At 49.8% G+C, this 20,219-nt stretch overlaps 1 protein-coding gene across 1 annotated transcript in view; it reads right to left on the minus strand.

The window, feature by feature from the left end:
- The window catches only part of Itga9 (integrin subunit alpha 9), a 322,030-nt gene that overhangs the window by 42,517 nt on the left and 259,294 nt on the right, over positions 1-20,219 (minus strand). The window contains exons 23-24 of the mRNA XM_045136949.1: positions 15,330-15,438; positions 11,278-11,385 (exon numbers count right to left, since the gene is read on the minus strand). Coding sequence (XP_044992884.1) covers positions 11,278-11,385; positions 15,330-15,438 — 217 coding nt within the window. The remainder of the gene's footprint in view (positions 1-11,277; positions 11,386-15,329; positions 15,439-20,219) is intronic.

The following is a 20,219-nucleotide window of genomic DNA, read 5'->3' on the forward strand; positions in this document are numbered from 1 at the left end:
CCCGCCCCCGCCCCACTGAGGGCCCTCCTCAGTGAGGTATGCACTGTGGGGTCATGGACGTGTCAGTGTGTGTATGTGGTGGTGGGGGGCAATGCCCAAGCGTGCCCCTTCCCACCCTGTGGCTCCTACAGTCCGCCTCCTCTTCCGTAATGGTTCTGCGCTTTGGCGGGTGTGTTTTAAGTCGACTTTCCTGTAGAGCTCTCAGCAGCCTCGCGATTTCTGCTTTGATGACGGGGTTTTGACCACAAACACAAGACAGTACTTTCGTGCTTAGCATTCCCTCTAAGCCAAGCCTTGCGGTGCAGATCCACAGAGCGGTGGGCGCTCAATGTTCCGTTTGCTTATTCTTCTCCATCCACCGCAAGATCGGGCTAGACAAGCAGTAACAATTTTGGCTAGCTCCCTTTCATGGGCGTTCCTAGCTTTACCCTACCAATGAGTCAAACGTCGAGAACATCACGTCTGACTGTGCGCCATGCTGCTTAAAGGTATTGGAGAGCTCTCAAAGGTGTCTTGGCATATGGTGACTGATGAATTTGGATTTTGTGAAGAGACCTTTTTTTTTTTTAAAAAAAAAAATCAGTTCTGCAAGTTCTGATTTTTTTTTTCTGATACTCCTCTATGTAGCTAGAAAATCCAATGTGTTCACATAAGTATCCAAAATATCCAAACAGGAGGGATAGAGAGATGGCTCAGCACTTAAGGTGTTGCCTGGAAGAATCTGAGTTTGATTCCCCAGTGCGTACCCAGAGCCAGATGCACAAAGTGGTGCAGGCATCTCGAGTCTGTTTGTAGCAGCTGGAGACCCCGGTATGCCCATTCTCTCTCTCTCTCTCTTCTCTATCTGCTTGCAAATAAATTTTAAAAAATTAATCCAAAGAGGAAAATCTCTCCTATGATCACAGCACCACAGGTGAGCTAACAATTCCGTTTCCCTTCCATGTGCCTATGAAGAATCAGTAAAGAGTTCAAACACAGTTTTGTTGCTGAAATGAAAAGTGAAATTGAAAGCATGAACAGCTGTTCTCAAGTGACAGCCCATTCTAACTCTGCTGAGTCAGGGATGGATCAGCAGGAGAAAGACTGAAAATAGCCTAGTATCACTTAGAAAGGAAAACAGAGATTTTAAAAGCTTTCAAGCATCATCATTTTAACTGTAGACATCGTCTCTCTGTCTAGTTGAAAACTGTCTTCTAAATAAATAGTTATGTTCCAGCTCCTTCTTGGTCCTTAAAGGCCATCACCACTGTGAAAAGCCGTGTTGGGATTAAAAGGCCAGGGTGTTACTGAGACCAAAAGCGAAACAGAAAATAGAGTGATGCTCAAATATTCACCTTCTGGGGGAAAAGGGTGGGCACAACATTACATACAGATCTGACCTCTCTCTAAGCCCATCATTATTTAGCATTTTCATCTCTTACAAAAGTGGATGCAGGCTGGTGAGATGGCTCGGCGGTTGAGGCACTTGCCTGTGAAACCTAAGGCCCCAGGTTCAATCCCCGAGTACCTATGAGGGGCCAGATGCACAAGGTAGTAAATGCATCTGGACTTTGCTTGCAGTGGCTAGAGACCATAGCATGCTCATTCCCCCCTCCCATAAATAAACACAAACTTTAAAAAAGTGGATAAATTTTGTTTCTATCAGCAATACGCTCACCCCTTTTCCTAAACCTTCCTTATTTGGGAGGGGGGCAGGGGGCAGTAACAGACCAACATGTTGGAGAGTCAGGAGTACAGGCCCTATACCAAGCTGTCTATAAAAGAGAATTCATTTGCATGTAATCAGAGAAAGATGAGCCCCAGAGGAGGCTCTGGCTGGCTGTTACCAGAGTTAAAGTGATACAGATTGGGAAGTGGTTTCGGAGACACCAAAGGATTTCCAGATGCGGGTGCATTCTCTGGAGTGTGAAAGCGAGGCGTAAATACATTGTCTGAACACTTGACATGCAAGCCCAAAACGCTTTCCTTCCACAGATAATGAGGCACTTTGGAAGCAGAATGGCCTGTTGGTTTGGATAATAAATACGTCTCTAACTCCCATAGGGGATGCAACCCAGACCTTGGAACTGCACTAGTTTGTTTAAATTCTGGTTCTTGCCTTTGGTGACACATCCATCTAACATTAGAGGCTTCCCCGGGTTGTTTCTGCGATCAGGAGACACACCACCTGATTACTACCCTTCTGTCCAAAGGTCGACCATTGCCTTTGAGCTGCTGTTTTCACACACCACCGTCTGGGCAACCTCCCGCAGTACGCGAGCACACCCACACCGGAGCTGTGAAAAGTGGGGCCTGGAGGTGATTCATTAAGTCTAAGGTTTCAGGGACTTCATGGGAGGCCCGAATGGGCTGCAGGTCGTAAGTTTAGATAATTAAAGGGGAGGTTGGCTCCCGGGGAGAAAACTACTTCTCAGTGTCTTATGGTGCTGAGGCAATCCCTTCTGGTCAGGAGGAATTTGGGGGTGCCTGTCAGAAAGCCATTTTCTTTTTCTTGTGCTTCTGAGCATAACACAATTAGTCCTCAGCAGGTTAAATGAGAACCATGTGTTTCTGGGCCATGGCCGATGAGCTCTGCTTAGCCTCGGTGAAATTTCCCGTCATGGATTTCTTAACAACCCATCACCCCTGCACCCCGGGGCTCTGTGTCATGTTGCTTTTAAGGGATGAGGGAAAGTCAGCTGCATAATTACCGACTTTTAAGGTCTGTTCATGTGCGAGAAAACACCATGCACGGGCATTCCAACTGGCCTCCACGATGGCAGCCCAGTGTCCAGGCTTCCAGATGTCATCGCGTCTGTGAACACAGGACACTCAGGTCTCCTTGATGAGGCCAGGTGCCCTCAGCCAGCGGGGCAAACACGACGTTGCCCATTTATTCTCGGCGTCACGCTCAGGGTGAAAGGGCAGCCTCTGGCCAGCACAGTGCGCACACAGCCTAGGCTGGAGCTGGTCCCCACCTTCTGGAGGGTGTGTGTGAAACACGGGCAGTGTCCCAGCTTGAGCCCAGGACCGAAACTATCACTGCAGAATTCATCAACCATCTCCCTTCCCTTAAGTATTTGGCTTCTGTTGAGGGAAATAAATATATATAAACAAGCCTACTCCTGACCCATCCCAGGAGCCTCACCATTCAGCTCACGCCCATGCATGTGCAAAGGGAAGGAAAGGGAAGGGAGGACTGCCTTAGGGTCGCTGCCAAGATCAGTGGATATCTAAGTGGGGAAGGGTCCCTGACGAAAACTTGTGGGCCGTAAGTTTGCTCTTTGGTGCTTTCATTTATGATAAGGATTTAGCCTTAGCTCAGAATGTTCCCTTCTTCCTTATTCTAATATTGAAATTAAGACAAACCGCTGTGCATTAATGGAATTTGTCAAAAAAGCTCTACTTAGGGATTTCAACGGAATCTTCTTAGGACATATGAGGCATTCTGTGTGTGTGTGTGTGTGTGTGTGTGTGTGTGTGTGTATGTGTGTGTGTTTTCTTTTTTTTTCTTTTTTTTTTTGAGGTAGGGTTTCTCTCTGGTCCAGGCTGACCTGGAATTCACTATGTCGTCTCAGGCTGGCCTTGAACTCATGATGATCTTCCCACCTCTGCCTCTGGAGTGCTGTGATTAGAGGCATGTGCCGTCATGCCCCACACGTGTGTATTTTGAGGCTAGAGGACAACGGTGGGTGTCATTCCTCAGGAATGGCATATACCTTTTGTTTGAGGCAAAGCCTCTCACTGACTTGTAGGCCACCAACTAGGCGAGACTGGCTGGCCTGTGGGTCCCAAAAATCTGCCTATCACCACCTCCCCAGTGCTGAGGTCACAAGTGTGGGTCGACCAAGCCCGGATCTTCTGTACTTGGGTTTTGGGGATGAAACTCAGCTTCTCATGCTTGTGAGGCAAACGCTGCAGCTTATCTATGCCCAGAGCTAACACAGTCCTTAGCTGTACTGTAGGGGAGAGATGTTGTCTAAGGACATGACAAAAAGAAACCCAGCTGACGGTGATCAATTCGGTAGATGTGGTAGCCAGTTCCTTCATTTGCCTGAGCACACTGCTTTTTTCCCCCCTTGATATAGGGTCTCGCTCTAGCCCAGGCTGACATGGAATTCACTATGTAGTCTCAGGGAGGCCTCCAACTCATGTTGACCTTCCCACCTCTGTTGGGAATAAAGGCATGCACCACCACACCCAGCTACAGAGAGAACGGCTGCACCTGGGCCTCTAGCAACTGCAAATGGATTCCAGATGCATGCGTCGTTTTGTGCATATGGATACTGGGGAATCAAACTCGGGTCGCTACACTTTGCAGACAAGTGCCCTAACTGCTGAGCCATCTTTCTAGCCCCTATCACTTTTTTTTTTTTTTTTTTTTTGCATAGACTGGCCCAGACGGCAAGTCCTCAGTTCAGGCCTGCATCAGAGGACTGCCTGGCTGCATGAAGCTCCGAGGGAAGAGTGCGCCCCGCAGAAGCAGGGCCTTCTGGGAAGTGTGATGGAAGACAGGGGCTGGAAGTTGAGTCTGGCGGAATGAGAGGGAAGAGAGACGCTATGGGCAAGGGCAGGAGCCCGGGAAATGCCCGACGGCCTCGCTCAGCAGCCCGGCAGACAAAGTGAGAAGGAGGCTCTGCGTGGGAGTCGCGTAGAACATGTCCCGGAAAGGTGTGGGGAGGTCATGTGCGGTTTCAGACCTTGGGGTCTGAGTCATGGTCTCCTTTTGGGTCTTTATGTATGTTTACACGTGTGTTCATGTGTGTGCATGTAGGTGCTTGTGTGTAGAGATCAGAGGACAACCCTGGGTGTTGGTCTGCAGATGCTGTCCACTGTTTTTGGCCTGGAGCTAACCAAGTAGGATAGACTGGCGAGCTGGTGAGTCCAGGGCTGCCTGTCCAAGCCTCCCGGTGTTGGGGTTGCAAGCACACCACCGCTTGACTTGTTTTTCTTTTCTTTTTTCAATTAGCATGCGCTTTGGGGATTGAACTCAGGCCATCATGCTTATGTGGCAAGCACTCTGCGCACGGAGTTTTCTCTTCATTGTCTTCATTCATCTCTCTTTTTTTTTCCCATTGGTTTTTCAAGGTAAGGTCTCACTCTGGCCCAGGCTGACCTGGAATTCACTATGGAGTCTCAGGGTGGCCTTGAACTCATGGCGATCCTCCTACCTCTGCCTCCTGAGTGCTAGGATTCAAGGCTGAGCCACCACGGCCGGCTTCATCACTCACTTTTGAATTGGGCTATGTGCTGGGCTGCTCTAAAGTGCCAGGCCTGGCTCATGTCATGTACAAGTTGACTCTCAGGCCTCCAGAGAGACTTCATGTTGCAATTCCCCTTTAAGCATAGCTAAGTCATAAAGACCAGGACTTTTCTCACGTGAAACGCGCTGGCTTTGAACAACAGTGGCAACTCATTGCTGCCACGGAAGTTAAGGGACTCATGCGGTGGCAGAAAACTCCCCCAGAGTGCACACTAATGAGCACACACAGAGACTTCCGGGTGTCCAGTCTGGGCACCATGTGGGGGTAGCCCGGGGGCTGGCATTTCCAAAGAGGGAAAACAAACTTGCCAAGATCAAGGGGGGGAAACTTCTCGAAAATACAAATGTGGCAAGACCTCCACATACACAAAGACCTCATCGCAAACTCCTGTACAACTGCTTTGTCCTCCACTTCAAATCAGTGTCTCCATCAGACCTTTCATGACCACTGTATTTAAAATGGTAACGGGAAGCCGGGCATGGTGGCGCACGCCTTTAATCCCAGCACTCGGGAGGCAGAGGTAGGAGGATCACTGAGAGTTCAAGGCCATCCTAAGACTACATAGTGAATTCCAGGTCAGCCTGAGCCAGAGTGAGACCCTACCTTGAAAAAAAAAAAAATGGTAACGGGGCTGGATAGATGGCTCAGTGGTTAAGGTTCTTGCCTTTAAAGCCCAAGGACTCATGTTCGGCTCTCTAGGTCCCAGGTAAGCCAGATACACAAGGTTACGCAAGCTCACAGGCGCAGGCGGCCCCTGCAGCAGGCCTGCTCAGCATTCGTGCGTCCATGAACCATGTGGGATCTTGTGAAAGAAAAACCAAAGACCAAAACAAAAAAGTCCCAAAACATTGGATTCTGATAACTTGAACTTGAAGAAGAGAATTTTTTTTCCCCTGTAGCTAGCTCCTTCTATCAGTTGGGAGTTTCAGGGTCACCAGTAGACTCAGAGACAAGTGACTCTGGAAATCCTTGGGACGGACCCTCTGTCTTCCCATGGAAGCAGGCTCGCACAGCACGGCCTGGGTCAGTGAAGAACAGAACAGCAGCCACTTGGTTCTGAGAAACCTTCAGCAGCGGAGAGGCTTCACAAAGTTCGTTTTCTCCCCTGTTGCTCTGCAGGGGGGAAAGCCTCTTTACAACACTGTAAATGTTCACACGAGAAGCTCTTAGAGGGCTGGGAAGAGGGCTCAGTGGATGACATCCTCACCCCTCCAGCCTGAGTACCCGAGTCTGATCCGCAGACCTCACATACAAGCCGGAAGCCCCAATCCCAGCACCCGATAGCATGATGGGAGGCGGGGGCGGGGGGGGGCGCGGGGGGAGGGGATCTCCGGAAGGCGTGCCCGAGCCCAACAAAGGGCAGAGTGAGGTCCCCAGGGAGAAACCAGGTTCACGTGAGGCGGACAGGGGAGGAGTTGTCCTCTGACCTCCACACACGCTCCGTGACAGAAGCACACAGCGTTTGCTCACACACACACAAAGCAAAGCAAAGCTATTGGAGAATATCACATGCTGCGTGAACAGAATATTGGGGGACAAGGAAGGGACCTGGTTAAGAGAGGGCTGGAGGCGTAGCTCGGAGGCACTTAACCCTTAGCACCACAAATAAGAGAGTAAGAGGACAGCTGTCTGTGCATGGTTTGCCACCCTGGGGCTAAGACCAGGCTGTGGGCTGGTGCACATAGTGGGAACTTTTCATCTCCCAGGTTAGCAGGGCCACAGACAAGGAACACAGCTAGACCCGCAAGAGGGATGTAACCAATGGAGCAGGCGACTCAGGGGCCGTGACCAGCTCTACTCTTAACTGTCACATGGGATCCAGTTTCCAGCCCGTGTGATGGAAGAGGATGGCAACGCCAGAAACCATGACTACAGAGCACGCTGCTTCCGGAGCCTCCGCCCTGTAGGCAGGGTCCTTTGCCAGCCTTAGATGTGCACAGGCTGTGGGCTTGCTGCCCGCCCGGCTTTTCAAGCTAGAGAGGAAGAGACAGAGGCAGAGAGAGAGACACAGAGACCCTCTGCCAGCCTGGCTCTGTCCCTACCATACTTTTCTAATGCCCTCAACCTAGCCTCTCATTTTACCCGTGTGGTGGCTTTCCAGAGCTTCATGCCCCTTTCTTCCCAGGGGTTCATCAGGAAGTAGTACCCTCACATCCTTACCTCCTTTACCAGGAGCCTGAGACACTGGGAAGTCCCAGGGTTCTCTGACAGAGGACACGACAGGATGTGTTAAATCATGGCTCAGCAATCAAAAATCAAAACAAACCGGGCGCAGTGGTGCTTGCCTTTAATCCTAGCAGAGATAGGGCTACCATGAGTTTGAGCCTGGGATTAGAGTGAGTTTCAGGTCAGCCTGGGATAGAGTGAGACCCTTCTTCGAAAAACCAAACCAAAACAAACAGTCAAATCACTGAGTGAAGAGATTCTGTTGCAATTCATGTCAGTATTTCCCCCCCCAAAGTCTCTAACAGACGAAACAACTATTTTAGACAATGAATTTTCCTTCCAGCCCACAAGTATTCACTGAGCATGTATTGTATTCTGAGCTAGGTCTTGGAGATAAAGCAGTGAGCAGACAGAATTCTCTGTCCTTATGTCATAGGGGACGGAGAGGAAGCAATTTAAGAATACATAAATAAATAACTAAATAAATAATCCTCGCATGGTGGCCTTCACCTATAATCCCAGCACTCAGGAGGCAGAAGTGGGAGGATTGCTGTGAGTTCGAAGCCAGCCTGGGACTGCAGAGTGAGATCCAGGTCAGCCTGGGCTAGAGTGGAGACCCTGCCTTGAACCAAACAAAATGCAACGACAAGAATAAATTAGTAAATAAATGGATAGAAATGTGGCTTGGTGACGAGGTGAGATGTGAGCTGGACAAGGGAATGAGGCACACCAGATGGAGGCCGGCTGTGGAGCGACTCCCTGAGCTGGTACCTGACAGGGGGGGTCAGGTGACCATGGCAGAGGGCATCCCAGGTGGAAGGAAGAGGAAAGCTCTGCAGGTGAACTTCTGCAGCCAGCCAGCAGGGGGCACTGTGGTGGATGTAGCGGAGACAGGGCAGGGGGAGGTGGAGGGGAGGTCAGAGAGTGACCATTGACAGGCATTGGGGACAGTGGAGCTGCTGGGACAAGCTACTGGAGAGCTTTACACGGAGCCGGGTCAGGACCCAGCTCACCACCTCCAGGGTGCCTCTGGTGCGAGGTCGAGGTCGGACTGTGAAACAGGAACAGCAATGGTGTGGGGGAGGGCGGGTCGCAGTGTCTTCATCCCGGCGCTTGGAGCCGGGTGCTAAAGCAGAGTGCAAATCGTGCTGATACTCTGGAGTTTCTATGAAGGTGGGCAGGTCAGGTTTGCTGACTGGAGAGAGGCAGGCAGACAGACAGACAGACAGACACATTCAGGATGACCCAAGCCAGAAGGCTAGAGAGTGCTATGGGAGAAGCTGGTTTGCTTTGCTCCCTCCACTGTGAGGTACAAACTCCATTTACTTTCACTTGTGAGGATAGACACTTAACCTAACTGTGGTGTCTAGAGGCAGGGCTTTGGGTGGGTTATTAGGGTTCAGCAAATTCACTAGAATGAAGAAGGCCCTGTAATTAAATACACCCTGTGATTAAATCCTAGTTGTGTTTTTTTTTTTTTTTTTTTTTTTAAATAAGAGGAACAGAGATTCCAGTGACACACACACAATGATTGCTGTCACATGATATTGCTGCCATGGGACTCCGCCAGTGAGATGGTCACCACCAGATTAGAGACCTAGATTTTTGAGCAGACTGGTAAAGCCCAAACAAACTTCTTTTCTTTACGACCTACCCAGTCAATAGTGATGCGTTACTAGCAACAACAACAACAACAAAAAAAAAAATAGACCAAGAAAGATACTGTTTGTTGGGAATTTGGTGTAAGATAAAAACTGAGATAGTTGTTAGGCGCTGGGATAGTTTATTACCAACGCCTGGGACTCTTGAGAGGGGTCTGGGTCTGTGCTAGAGAGAACCAGGTGCTGCCAATGCAGACTGGAGTTAAATCGACAGCTGAGTGAGACCTTGGAGAGGGGTGCGGGGTAAATAAAGGAGGTCCCGGGCCCTTTAAAGTTGGGAAGATGCTGTGGGCCAAATGTGCTGGTGCTGGAAAGTGCTCTGCAAGCTGCTGGGGGGAGAAGAGCCATCAATGATGTAGCCAGCAGAGGACCCTGTAAGACATATGATTGGCCAGCCAGGCAAGATGTGCCCACTGGTGAAATAGTGACATGTTTCTTTTTAATTATTTAAAATATTTTGTTCTTATTTATTTATTCGAGAGAGGGAAAGAGGCAGAGAGAGAGAGAGAGAGAGAGAGAGAGAGAGAGAGAGAGAGAGAGAGAGAGAGGGGGAAGGAAAAAGAGAATGGGCGCACCAGGGCTTCCAGCTACTGCAAACGAATTCCAGATGCATGTGCCACTTTGTGCATCTGGCTTATATGGGTACTGGGGAATCCAACCAAGGTCCTTTGGCTTTGCAGGCAAGCACCTTAACTGCTAAGCCATCTCTCCAGCCCCCCCTTTTTTTTTTAAATAGGGGTAACCAACTGTTCTTGGATTGGATTTGAGGCTCCCTCCCTGGGAGTAAATTCATGCCTGCGACTGAAAACCTACTCACAAGCCTGTGGGCAGGCGGGCCATAGGCCCTGGGAGGGACGCTTCTACTGTTGTTTGCCTAAATGGATATCTTGTGCCCCTAAAATTGCCCTTCAAATATTTATGTTTTATGCCCATAGACCAGTGCTGCTCTCACTTTTGTTTAGAGAAGCTTCTTTTTTGCATGTGGTAGTGATGACCGGGGAGACTTAAAACCTATCTGAGTGTTGAGAAGAGACACTTGTGTGCTCAGCTAAATGAGACATCCCTCCCAGGCTCGGCGGACACTCAGGAGAGGTGGCAGAGGAATGTAAGAGGCAAAGGATGGGGGAGGAGTGCTTTGGAACGCTGTCTTCTGGACACGACGTGGCTGTTGCACTCACGACCTCACAGTGGCTGTCGCTACCTGCCCATGACCTGTCCGACACGGTCCCATCAACATGCCATCATGGATCGACGGAGGAGGGGAAAAGCCATCAAAACAGAAGAGTGACTGCTTGGAAAGTAGAAGTGTTTCAGTGGGAAGGGCAGGGGAGGGGGCTAGGGAAGGACTGTGCTCAAAATACATTATGTAAATGTATGAAAATTGCCAATAAAAGTTTCTTTTTTATGAGATACAGACAGAGAGAGAGAGAGAGAGAGAGAGAAAGAGAATTGGCATGCCAGGGCCTCCAGCCACTACAAACAAACTCCAGATATGTGTGCTACCTTGTGCATCTGGCTTATGTGGATTCTAGGGAATCAAACCTGATCCTAAGGCTTTGCAGGCAAACACCTTAACTACTAAGCCATCTTTCCAGCCCATCAACAAAATTTTCTCAAAAAAAAAAGGAGTTGGAAAGTTGAGAAATGAGAAGTCAGGGGAACGTGATATCCTGGGAATGGCCAAGCAGGCAGACAGCAGTCACCACACATGGGTATCATGCATCCCTTGGGACAAAGTTGGCTCCGGTTGAATCAGGATCAGGCAGCCACATGTTTTGCACATAAATTTGAGTTTCAGCCCCAGAGCGCACACATCTTACACTCAGATCCCTTATCCGTGGGTGCCAGTGCCCCTCTGAGAACCTTTATGAATGTTGTAGATTTTCTCCTCAGAGAAAAGGTGCTCAGATACATGGAAGTGCAGACAGTGCTGGGGCTCCCAGAGGTGGTAAAGGGCATCCTCGGAGATGAGTCTACAACCAGGCCCTCCCGTCCCCACAGAGGCCTTCTCAAGACACTAACCAAACTGTCTCTCCATGTACAAGTTCAAGTCTTATAGTTCTGCCAGCATCCCCTGATATGTCACCAAAGTGCAGAAGAATTAAGATTTCTGGCCCTTTACTGTGGAAGCCATGGTGGATCCGAGACAAAGTCCGACTTGGAAGCTCAAGGCTGAAAGCAGCAGAGGAAAGGAATGGAGGACTCACCACCATCTCCTGGACCTGGAATATCTCTGCGCCGCCTGGGGACAGCCGACTGGGGAAGGAGATGCTGACCGAGGGCCCCGGAAGCGTGCTCGGGCCAGCGTTGTACACCTGTGGGGTGGAACACACGGACAGAGGTGCAGTGAAATACCAGCCCTTTACTTCACGTCATGCAACACGTGCTCTGTGATTCTGGAAATCGCACACAGAAACTTTAGGGGTTGGGGATAGGACACGATTTAAAGTGAAATGAAATATTAAATAACTGGGACTTTTAGCAAAATAGAAACCCTTGTAACAGGCTTGCAACAACTCCAAAACTTCTAGATTATGTATTTAAAAAATATTTTATTTTTATTTATCTATTTGGGAGAGAGATACAGAAATAGGCAGAGAGAGAGAGAGAGAGAGGGAGAGGGAGGGAGAGAATGAATATATGGTTGGGCCAGGGCCTCCAGCCACTGCAAACGACTCCAGATGCATGCGCCCTCTTATGCATCTGGCTTACGTGGGTCCTGGGGAGTCAAACCTGGGTCTTTTGGCTTTGCAGGCAAGTGCCTTAACCACTAAGCCATCTTTCCACCCCAAATTATGTATTTTAAAGCATTTTCTTGTCCTTTTCCTATTAAAAATTGTACTTAATGTAACATACCTAGATTGTACTCATAGACTACAGTGGGTCGGGACTCAGTCATCATAGTTGAGTTCATAATTGAGTCATCATAGTTGGACTCAACCTTTAGGATAGCCTCAGGATGCTCTGGGAGGCTTGCTGGAACACAGACCAGTGGTGTGGGAGGGTCACACCCAGTTTCTCGTCCATCTCTACTTCCAACTAGTTCCCAGGAGATGGGAGCCAGAAGCCATCACAGAGAACAGTGAGGAGCCCAAGCTCTTTCCTTTGACGGTGTGATGAAAACTGTAAAATATGTCATCTGATTCCCACCAAGGAGTGCTTTCACTGCTCTATCCAGCTCATTTGGTTGTCAGTATTGCTTGATAACATCTGCAAATCTCTGTTCTAGGTCATCTTAAGAAACCTCAAGCTGGGGAGATGGCTGAATGGCTAAAGATGCTTGCAAAGCCTGCTGGCCTGGGTTCATTTCTCCAGTACCCTTGTAAGGCCAGATGCCCAAAGTGGTACATGTGTCTGGAGTTTGTTTTAAGTGGTAAGAGGTCCTGGCCCATGCTCATTACTATCTCTGTCTCATCAATCAATCAAACTTTTTTTTTTTTTTTTTTTTTTGGTTTTTTGAGGTAGGGTCTCACTCTAGCTCAGGCTGACCTGGAATTCACTATGTAGTCTCAGGGTGGCCTCAAACTCAAGGTGATCCTCCTACCTCTGCCTCCCAAGTGCTGGGAATAAAAAGACATGCACCACCATGCCCGGCTCCAAACCTGTTTTTAATACTAGAAAAATCAAGAAAAGATTCTTTTCAAAATATCATCCCTCACTGACAATCTCTTAGTCAACCAAGAGCCCAGATGGGCATGTACAAGGAGATTCAGGCTGTCTTATGCTTCCACCCCAGTTATATTAGAAGACACGTTGGCGGAGAACACTCCAGAGCAGGTGGGCTTTGCTAATACAGGAGTCTGCACTCTCCAAATCCCAGTTCCAGCCACTCTCAAGCTAGGATGGAATGCTGTGTCCTTCCTCAGCCCATTCGCCGTGGGCTACACTAGGGGCCGCGCCAACCACTCTTTCCCCAGAGCCAGAATCCCTAGTCTACGCCTCCCCCATGAAAACAGCTTCAGAGAAACAACCAGAAAAATAAGCCCCAAAGCCTCAGAATCCCTTTTCTTTTCTTTTTCTCTTCTTTCCTTTCCTTTTCTCTCTTCTCCTCTCCCCTCCTTACCCCTCCCCTCCCCTCCCCTCCCCTCCCCTCCCCTCCCCTCCCCTCCTCTCCTTTGTTTTCTTTTCCCCAAGCAGGCAGCAACATTCAGTATCTTGTGTATAACTAGTATCCCCTTGACTTTTTCAACACAGCCCCTTCTTCATTACACAGTCTGGGCTAATTGAACTCTTCCAAATAATCCTCTTGACTCTATCTTTTATTGCAAGAGAAGAAAAGCATGTACGTGACAAGGATAAAATAAAGTTATCTGGCATTTATCTGTTTTCTATCCAATTGCAAAAAGCAGAGGAAAAAAAGTAATAAATGGATGGAGAAGTGATTCTGAAATACAGAGGCACAATTGGTGCCGTCACTCTATGGTCTTTAAAAGCAAAGAAAGAAAGAAGAGGTCCTAAGTCGATTTTTCCCGTTCTCCCCTGTAAATCACAGGCAGGGTATGACAGCTAGACTTAGCTGGTCAGGGACGCATCCTCTCTAAGCCGGGGACATGTGTTATCCATCATGGATTTGGAGGTCTGCTGGCCGAAAGAACAGTCTGGAGAGAGGAAGACCATTGTCTGTGAGAGTCCACAGTACTTTATTGTCTCACCCTCCCGGGATTCACCCCACCATCACTTCTCATCCTCCACATCCAATTAGGAGAAACCGCAGGCAAAGAAAATAGTCATTATTTGGCCTCTGCAGTTAACTCCAAGGAGACAGATGGAAAGACAGGGAGCAGCTCTGGGCGCCAGGACCCGGGAGTGCAAGAGGTGACCTTCAGTGGGTGAGAGGAGCCCCTGTGACTTCATCCACTGCTCTGGGGTATGTGAGGTTTTACTCAATGCCTGGCCAGTCCTTGCCCCAGCCCTGCCCTATCCAGCTCTGGGACCTTCGGCACATCCTTTCTTTTTTTGTTCTTATTTATTTATTTAGTTAGTTGAGCGTGATAGAGAGAGAAAGAGTGAGAGAGAGACAGAGAGAGAGAGAGAGAATGGGCATGCCAGGGCCTGCAGTCACTGCAAACAAACTCCAGATGCATGTGCCCCCTTGTGCATCTGGCTAATGTGGGTCCTGGGGAATCGAGTCTTGAACCGGGGTCCTTAGGTTTCACAGGTAAGCGCTTAACCGCTAAGCCATCTCTCCAGCCCAGCACATCCTTTCTTGTTCAGGTCCATGTATCTCTGTGCTTCCCCTTAAAGGGCATGGACTAGATAATGCTGGGGCCCCTCTAGCTTTGCATGAACAGATTCACACGTTGAACTTAGGGTTAACACTTCAAAAGCAAGCACCAATGAATGACAGCCAAAAGACTCGATCTGATCCAGTGACTTTTGTGGCACAGTCTACAAGCTAAAAACAGTTTACATTATTAAATGGCCAGTGGGGAAAAAGAGTAACATTTCATAAAACCTGAATCTGGGTGTCTTAACTAAAACTTTACCTCTCTCTGGTTGAGGCTGCCTCTGTACTCCGGCTGCGTGCCTGGACAGGTGGTAGAGACTATATGCCCACAAAGCCTCAAATATCTACATTCAGGCTCTTTACAGAAAAAAAAAAAAAAAAAGGCTGAAGCCTCAAATGAAGAGAAGGAACAGGTCAGGCATGGTGTCACATGTCTGTAATCCCAGCATTTGGAAGGCAGAGGTAGGAGGACTGCTGTGAGTTCAAGGTCAGCCTGAGACTACATAGTGAATTCCAGGTCAGCCTGGGCTAGAGTGAGACCCTTCCTTGAAAAACAGAGAGAGGGGGGTGGGGAGACAGAACAGTACTGCTCATGAAGTGCATGGTCCACACTGAGATGAAATAGTGCCAAGGTAAATCAAGATGAACCAGCCCTGAGGGACCAGGGCACTTCCCCTGTGGTGCACAGACACCCGGGCTGGTCCCCAGGGAAGGGGTGGCTCCACCTAGTTGGCGTGGAAACCCAAGAGGAACGGGATGCTGTACATCCTTGAAGACTCTCCTTAGGATCTCAAGGGGGAGGGTCATGGGGAAGAGAAGGCTTCCCAAGAAGGCTGGTGGTGGCTCGGGGTGGCGTGGCTCGCCCCCCAAGCACAGAGGGCTCACAGGTGTGTGCTGACGGAGAACACAGGCGCACACGGCCTCTAGAAACCAGACTGGAAGGGTCTTCTGGCAAAACAAACTTCACCCTGCCCTTTCACCAGGAGACACATTCCTGGCAACCTCTGTCCTCTCACAGGGCCTCCGGGGTACCTGAAGGGTGATGTTGAGGGGCTGAAAGTGACATTCCGCGTCGTCCAGCTGCACGAAGTTGGATGTGTCCACAGAGTCGCCGTACACAAAGGACGCTGGAGACACGATTCTGAAAGGGGAAGGCATGAAAGCTGTCACCCCGCCCGAGGTCAGGCATCCAGGTCACCGACGTCCTTTGAACTCACACATCTGCCTCTGTTTAAGTTCGTGTTTCCCACCGGATGTTCCCCTCCTGGACGGTTGAATCTTGCTCCCACGACTGGACACTGTTTGCCTAGGCTTTTCTACTCAGATGTTTACAGCCCACCTTCTAGTCTTAGGTCACATCGGTGGGCTGTATAAATGTCTTACACCGGGACACTATTTCTAAAATGAGGTTACAAAAGGCAAAACTACAGCAATGCTTAAAAAAAAAACCTGTGTTATAGGGCTGGAGAGATGGCCCAGCAGTTAAGGTGCTTGCCTATAAAGCCTAACGACCCAGATTCAATTTCCTAGTATCCATGTAAAGCCAGATGCACAAAGAGGTGCATGCATCTGGAGTTTGTTTGCAGTGACTGGAATCCCTGACAGGCCCATTCTCTCACTCTCTCTCTGCTTGCAAAGAAATAAATAAAAGATTAAAAGAGACTGGATTATAATTTTTGTTTTGCCATGTGATTTATTTTTTGCAGAGGAAGCTAATAATAAGCTCTTAAAGAAATAAACATAGTTATATATTTGGTATCCTAAATCCTACTGTGTAAAAAACGTATTAAAATTTTTTTTATTTAAAGTTGTGAGACTACCATGAATATTAGAAATTAGGCAATCAAGTACTGGAGAGCTGGCTCAGTAGTCAAACACACTTGCTTGCAAAGCCTGACAGCCTGGGTTCAATTCCTCAGTACCCACGTAGAGCCAGATGCACAAGGCGTGGGTCTGGAGTTCGTTTCAGAGGCAGTAGGCCCTGACACACCCATCTTCACTCTTTTTCTGTCTGCCTGTCTCTGCCTCTTTCTGTATCTCTGTTAAATAAATGAATAATTTCCTTTTAACAAAAGAAAGTAGGAAAATTCAAAGATGGCATTTTCTCTGAAGATTTCAACAGCGGTCACCAAAGTCAGGTGACCAAGAAGTTAGCTTAGATGGTAACAATACTGTGATCAACACTGCGAATGTGAGCAAACCTGACACCTCCCCCAACACACAGACCTCAGGCTGACACCTCCCCAACACACAAACCTCAGGCTGACACCCCCCCAACACACAGACCTCAGGTTGACACCTCCCCCAACACACAGACCTCAGGATGACACCCCCTCAACACACAAACCTCAGGCTGACACTCCCCCCCAACACACAGACCTCAGGCTGACACCTCCCCAACACACAGACCTCAGGCTGACACCTCCCCAACACACAAACCTCAGGCTGACACCCCCCCAACACACAGACCTCAGGTTGACACCCCCCCAATACACAGACCTCAGGCTGACACCTCCCCAACACACTAACCTCAGGCTGACACCCCCCCAACACACAAACCTCAGGCTGACAACCTCAACCAACACACAAACCTCAGGCTGACACCTCCCCAACACACAAACCTCAGGCTGACACCTCCCCAACACACAGACCTCAGGCTAACACCTCCCCAACACACAAACCTCAGGCTGACACCCCCCCAACACACAGACCTCAGGCTGACACCTCCCCAACACACAGACCTCAGGCTGACACCTCCCCAACACACAGACCTCAGGCTGACACCTCCCCAACACACAAACCTCAGGCTGACACCCCCCCAACACACAGACCTCAGGTTGACACCCCCCCAATACACAGACCTCAGGCTGACACCTCCCCAACACACTAACCTCAGGCTGACACCCCCCCAACACACAAACCTCAGGCTGACAACCTCAACCAACACACAAACCTCAGGCTGACACCTCCCCAACACACAAACCTCAGGCTGACACCTCCCCAACACACAGACCTCAGGCTAACACCTCCCCAACACACAAACCTCAGGCTGACACCCCCCCAACACACAGACCTCAGGCTGACACCTCCCCAACACACAGACCTCAGGCTGACACCTCCCCAACACACAAACCTCAGGCTGACACCCCCCCAACACACAGACCTCAGGCTGACACCTCCCCAACACACAGACCTCAGGCTGACACCTCCCCAACACACAAACCTCAGGCTGACACCCCCCAACACACAGACCTCAGGTTGACACCCCCCCAATACACAGACCTCAGGCTGACACCTCCCCAACACACTAACCTCAGGCTGACACCTCCCCAACACACAGACCTCAGGCTGACAACCCCCCCCAACACACAGACCTCAGGCTGACACCTCCCCAACACACAGACCTCAGGCTGACACCCCCCCAACACACAGACCTCAGGCTGACACCTCCCCAACACACAGACCTCAGGCTGACACCTCCCCAACACACAGACCTCAGGCTGACACCTCCCCAACACACAGACCTCAGGCTGACATCCCCCCAACACACAGACCTCAGGCTGACACCTCCCCAACACACAGACCTCAGGCTGATACCCCCCCCAACACACAAACCTCAGGCTGACACCTCCCCAACACACAAACCTCAGGCTGACACCCCCCCAACACACAAACCTCAGGCTGACACCTCCCCTACCTGTGGCAATTAACAGACACTGGGGGTCTCCAAGCTGCTCACAAAACTCAACATAGCCATGAAAGATTTGGGGGCCATATCCAAATGGATACCACCCATCTATTTTTATTTGAGAGAGAGAGAGAGAGAGAGAGAATGGGCACGCTAGGGCCTCCAGCCACTGCAAAGGAGCTCCAGATGGGTGTGCCCCCTTGTGCATCTGTCTTATGTGGGTTCTAGGGAGTTGAACCTGGGTCCTTTGGCTTTGCAGGCAAGCGGTGCTTTAACCACTAAGCCATCTCTCCAGCTTCCAACCATCTATTTTTAATTTGAGCATTTATTTTATGGCACAGTGAGTTCCCAGCACTGCCAAATGGCAGAAACTGGTTCATTCAAACTCACCCAGTTTTGTGTTCCTGCAAAGAGCAAAGGTTGGCTCGTGTAACTGATGGTTTCGTCAGGGGCTGCTCACACCTCATGGTGAGTTAAGGCCTGCCAACGCGATTGGTCCATTGGTCAAGTGTGTGGGGGAGGCGTTCTCTCTTATCCCCAAGGATGGGGCTTGGTTCTGGATATCTCTCACTTTCCTTTGGACAGGACTAGTAAATAAACCATTCGGTTTAAAACAGCTGTGGGGCTGGAGAGATGGCTTAGCAGTTAAGCGCTTGCCTGTGAAGCCTGAGGACCCCGGTTCGAGGCTCGGTTCCCCAGGTCCCACGTTAGCCAGATGCACAAGGGGGCGCACGCGTCTGGAGTTCGTTAGCAGTGGCTGGAGGCCCTGGCACACCCATTCTGTCTGTCTGTCACTCTCTCTGTCCCTCTTTCTCTGTCTGTCACTTTAAAATAAGTAAATAAATAAAAATTTTAAAAAAAACCAGAGCTGTGAACAGAGGCAAATATGTGCCACTCTGTAAATATATTACACCAGGACGGTGCCACAGATGCTCAGAGCTCAGCCGCAGTGGGAAGGCTGATGCTCAGTCCACTGGCTCAGAACCTGACACTGCTCGGTAGGACAGCGACTCCCTCCACACATCAACGTTTTCCCCGGAGAACCCAGAAGTATTTGAAAACTGGAAGAAAAAAAAAAAAAACAAAAAACTGCGAACTTCCAGGAAGTTCAGCTTGTGTTTGGGTCAGAGGGTCCTCATGTGATGTAAACCAATTGTACTGCCATTTCCCCCCTCACTACCAAAGAGGAATGTGCTCCGTTCAATGCAGCGACGAGGAACGGGGACCAAGGCCGCGTCTTTCCAAGCTTGAGCTTTGAGTGACAAGTGACTTGGGTTGTTTCGGGTCCCCGCAGCCCACAGCCCGGAGCCTCGACTTCCAACACCGCCAACAGCACTGAGCGGCTGTAGATTTCACTTCCACGGATGGTCTGTCTGTCTGTTGTGATGGCTGTCTGTCTGCCCATCCCAGACCTTCACACACATGAGTCCAAGCCACGTCTGGCTTTGCGCAAGGAGGTAACCGGAGTGGACTGTGAAGCTAAGAGAAAGGACAGGCCCCGTGAGCCGGGACACAGGTGGCTGTTTCCTCTGGCCCAGATGTCCTGGGCGGTTACGTTAACCCCAGGAACCACGGAGCCTGCCGCTGTGTGGTGTTCTCGAGTGGGATGGGGCCCGGGGGTTGGAAATAGGTGTATATAAAGGGGTACACAATGTTCAAAGCAATTATATGGTCTAAAGGGGTTAAAGGTTTGGAGCAAGGCAGCTTTCTTTTGCGGGTAGTTAGCTAAGGACACAAGCAGAGAAGAACGTGGATGCTGCCCTGCCTTGGAGAGTCTCTAGTCTGAGCCAAGAAGTCGCTAAGGAGCAGCTTCCTGACCTAACTTCCTCCTGAACTTTCCGCGCGCTCTTCTCCCACTCCCGTTGGTGGGCCCTTTCTGACTGCGCTCTCCTGAGCCCGCCAGCCCATCAAGGCCCTTCATGTACATTTGAACTTGGCAATGAGGCTCATCACAATCAGATGCCTCATTTACAAAATGACCTGATCCAAGTTGTCATGTGGATTTTTTTTTCCCCTCAGGGGGACCAGGGTTTTCCAGCTTTAGTGCCACTCTCGCTCTGTCTTTTTTTTTTTTTAATTGTATTTGTTTATTTATTTAACAGAGAAAGAGGGAGAGAGAACCAGAGTGAGAGCGAGCACAGCAGGGCCTCCAGCCACTGCAAACGAACTCCAGACGCACGTGTCCCCTTGTGTATCTGGCCAACATGGGTCCTGGGGAAATTGAACCTGGGTCC

This window comes from Jaculus jaculus, chromosome 17, assembly GCF_020740685.1.
Source record: "Jaculus jaculus isolate mJacJac1 chromosome 17, mJacJac1.mat.Y.cur, whole genome shotgun sequence".
NCBI lineage: Eukaryota > Metazoa > Chordata > Mammalia > Rodentia > Dipodidae > Jaculus > Jaculus jaculus.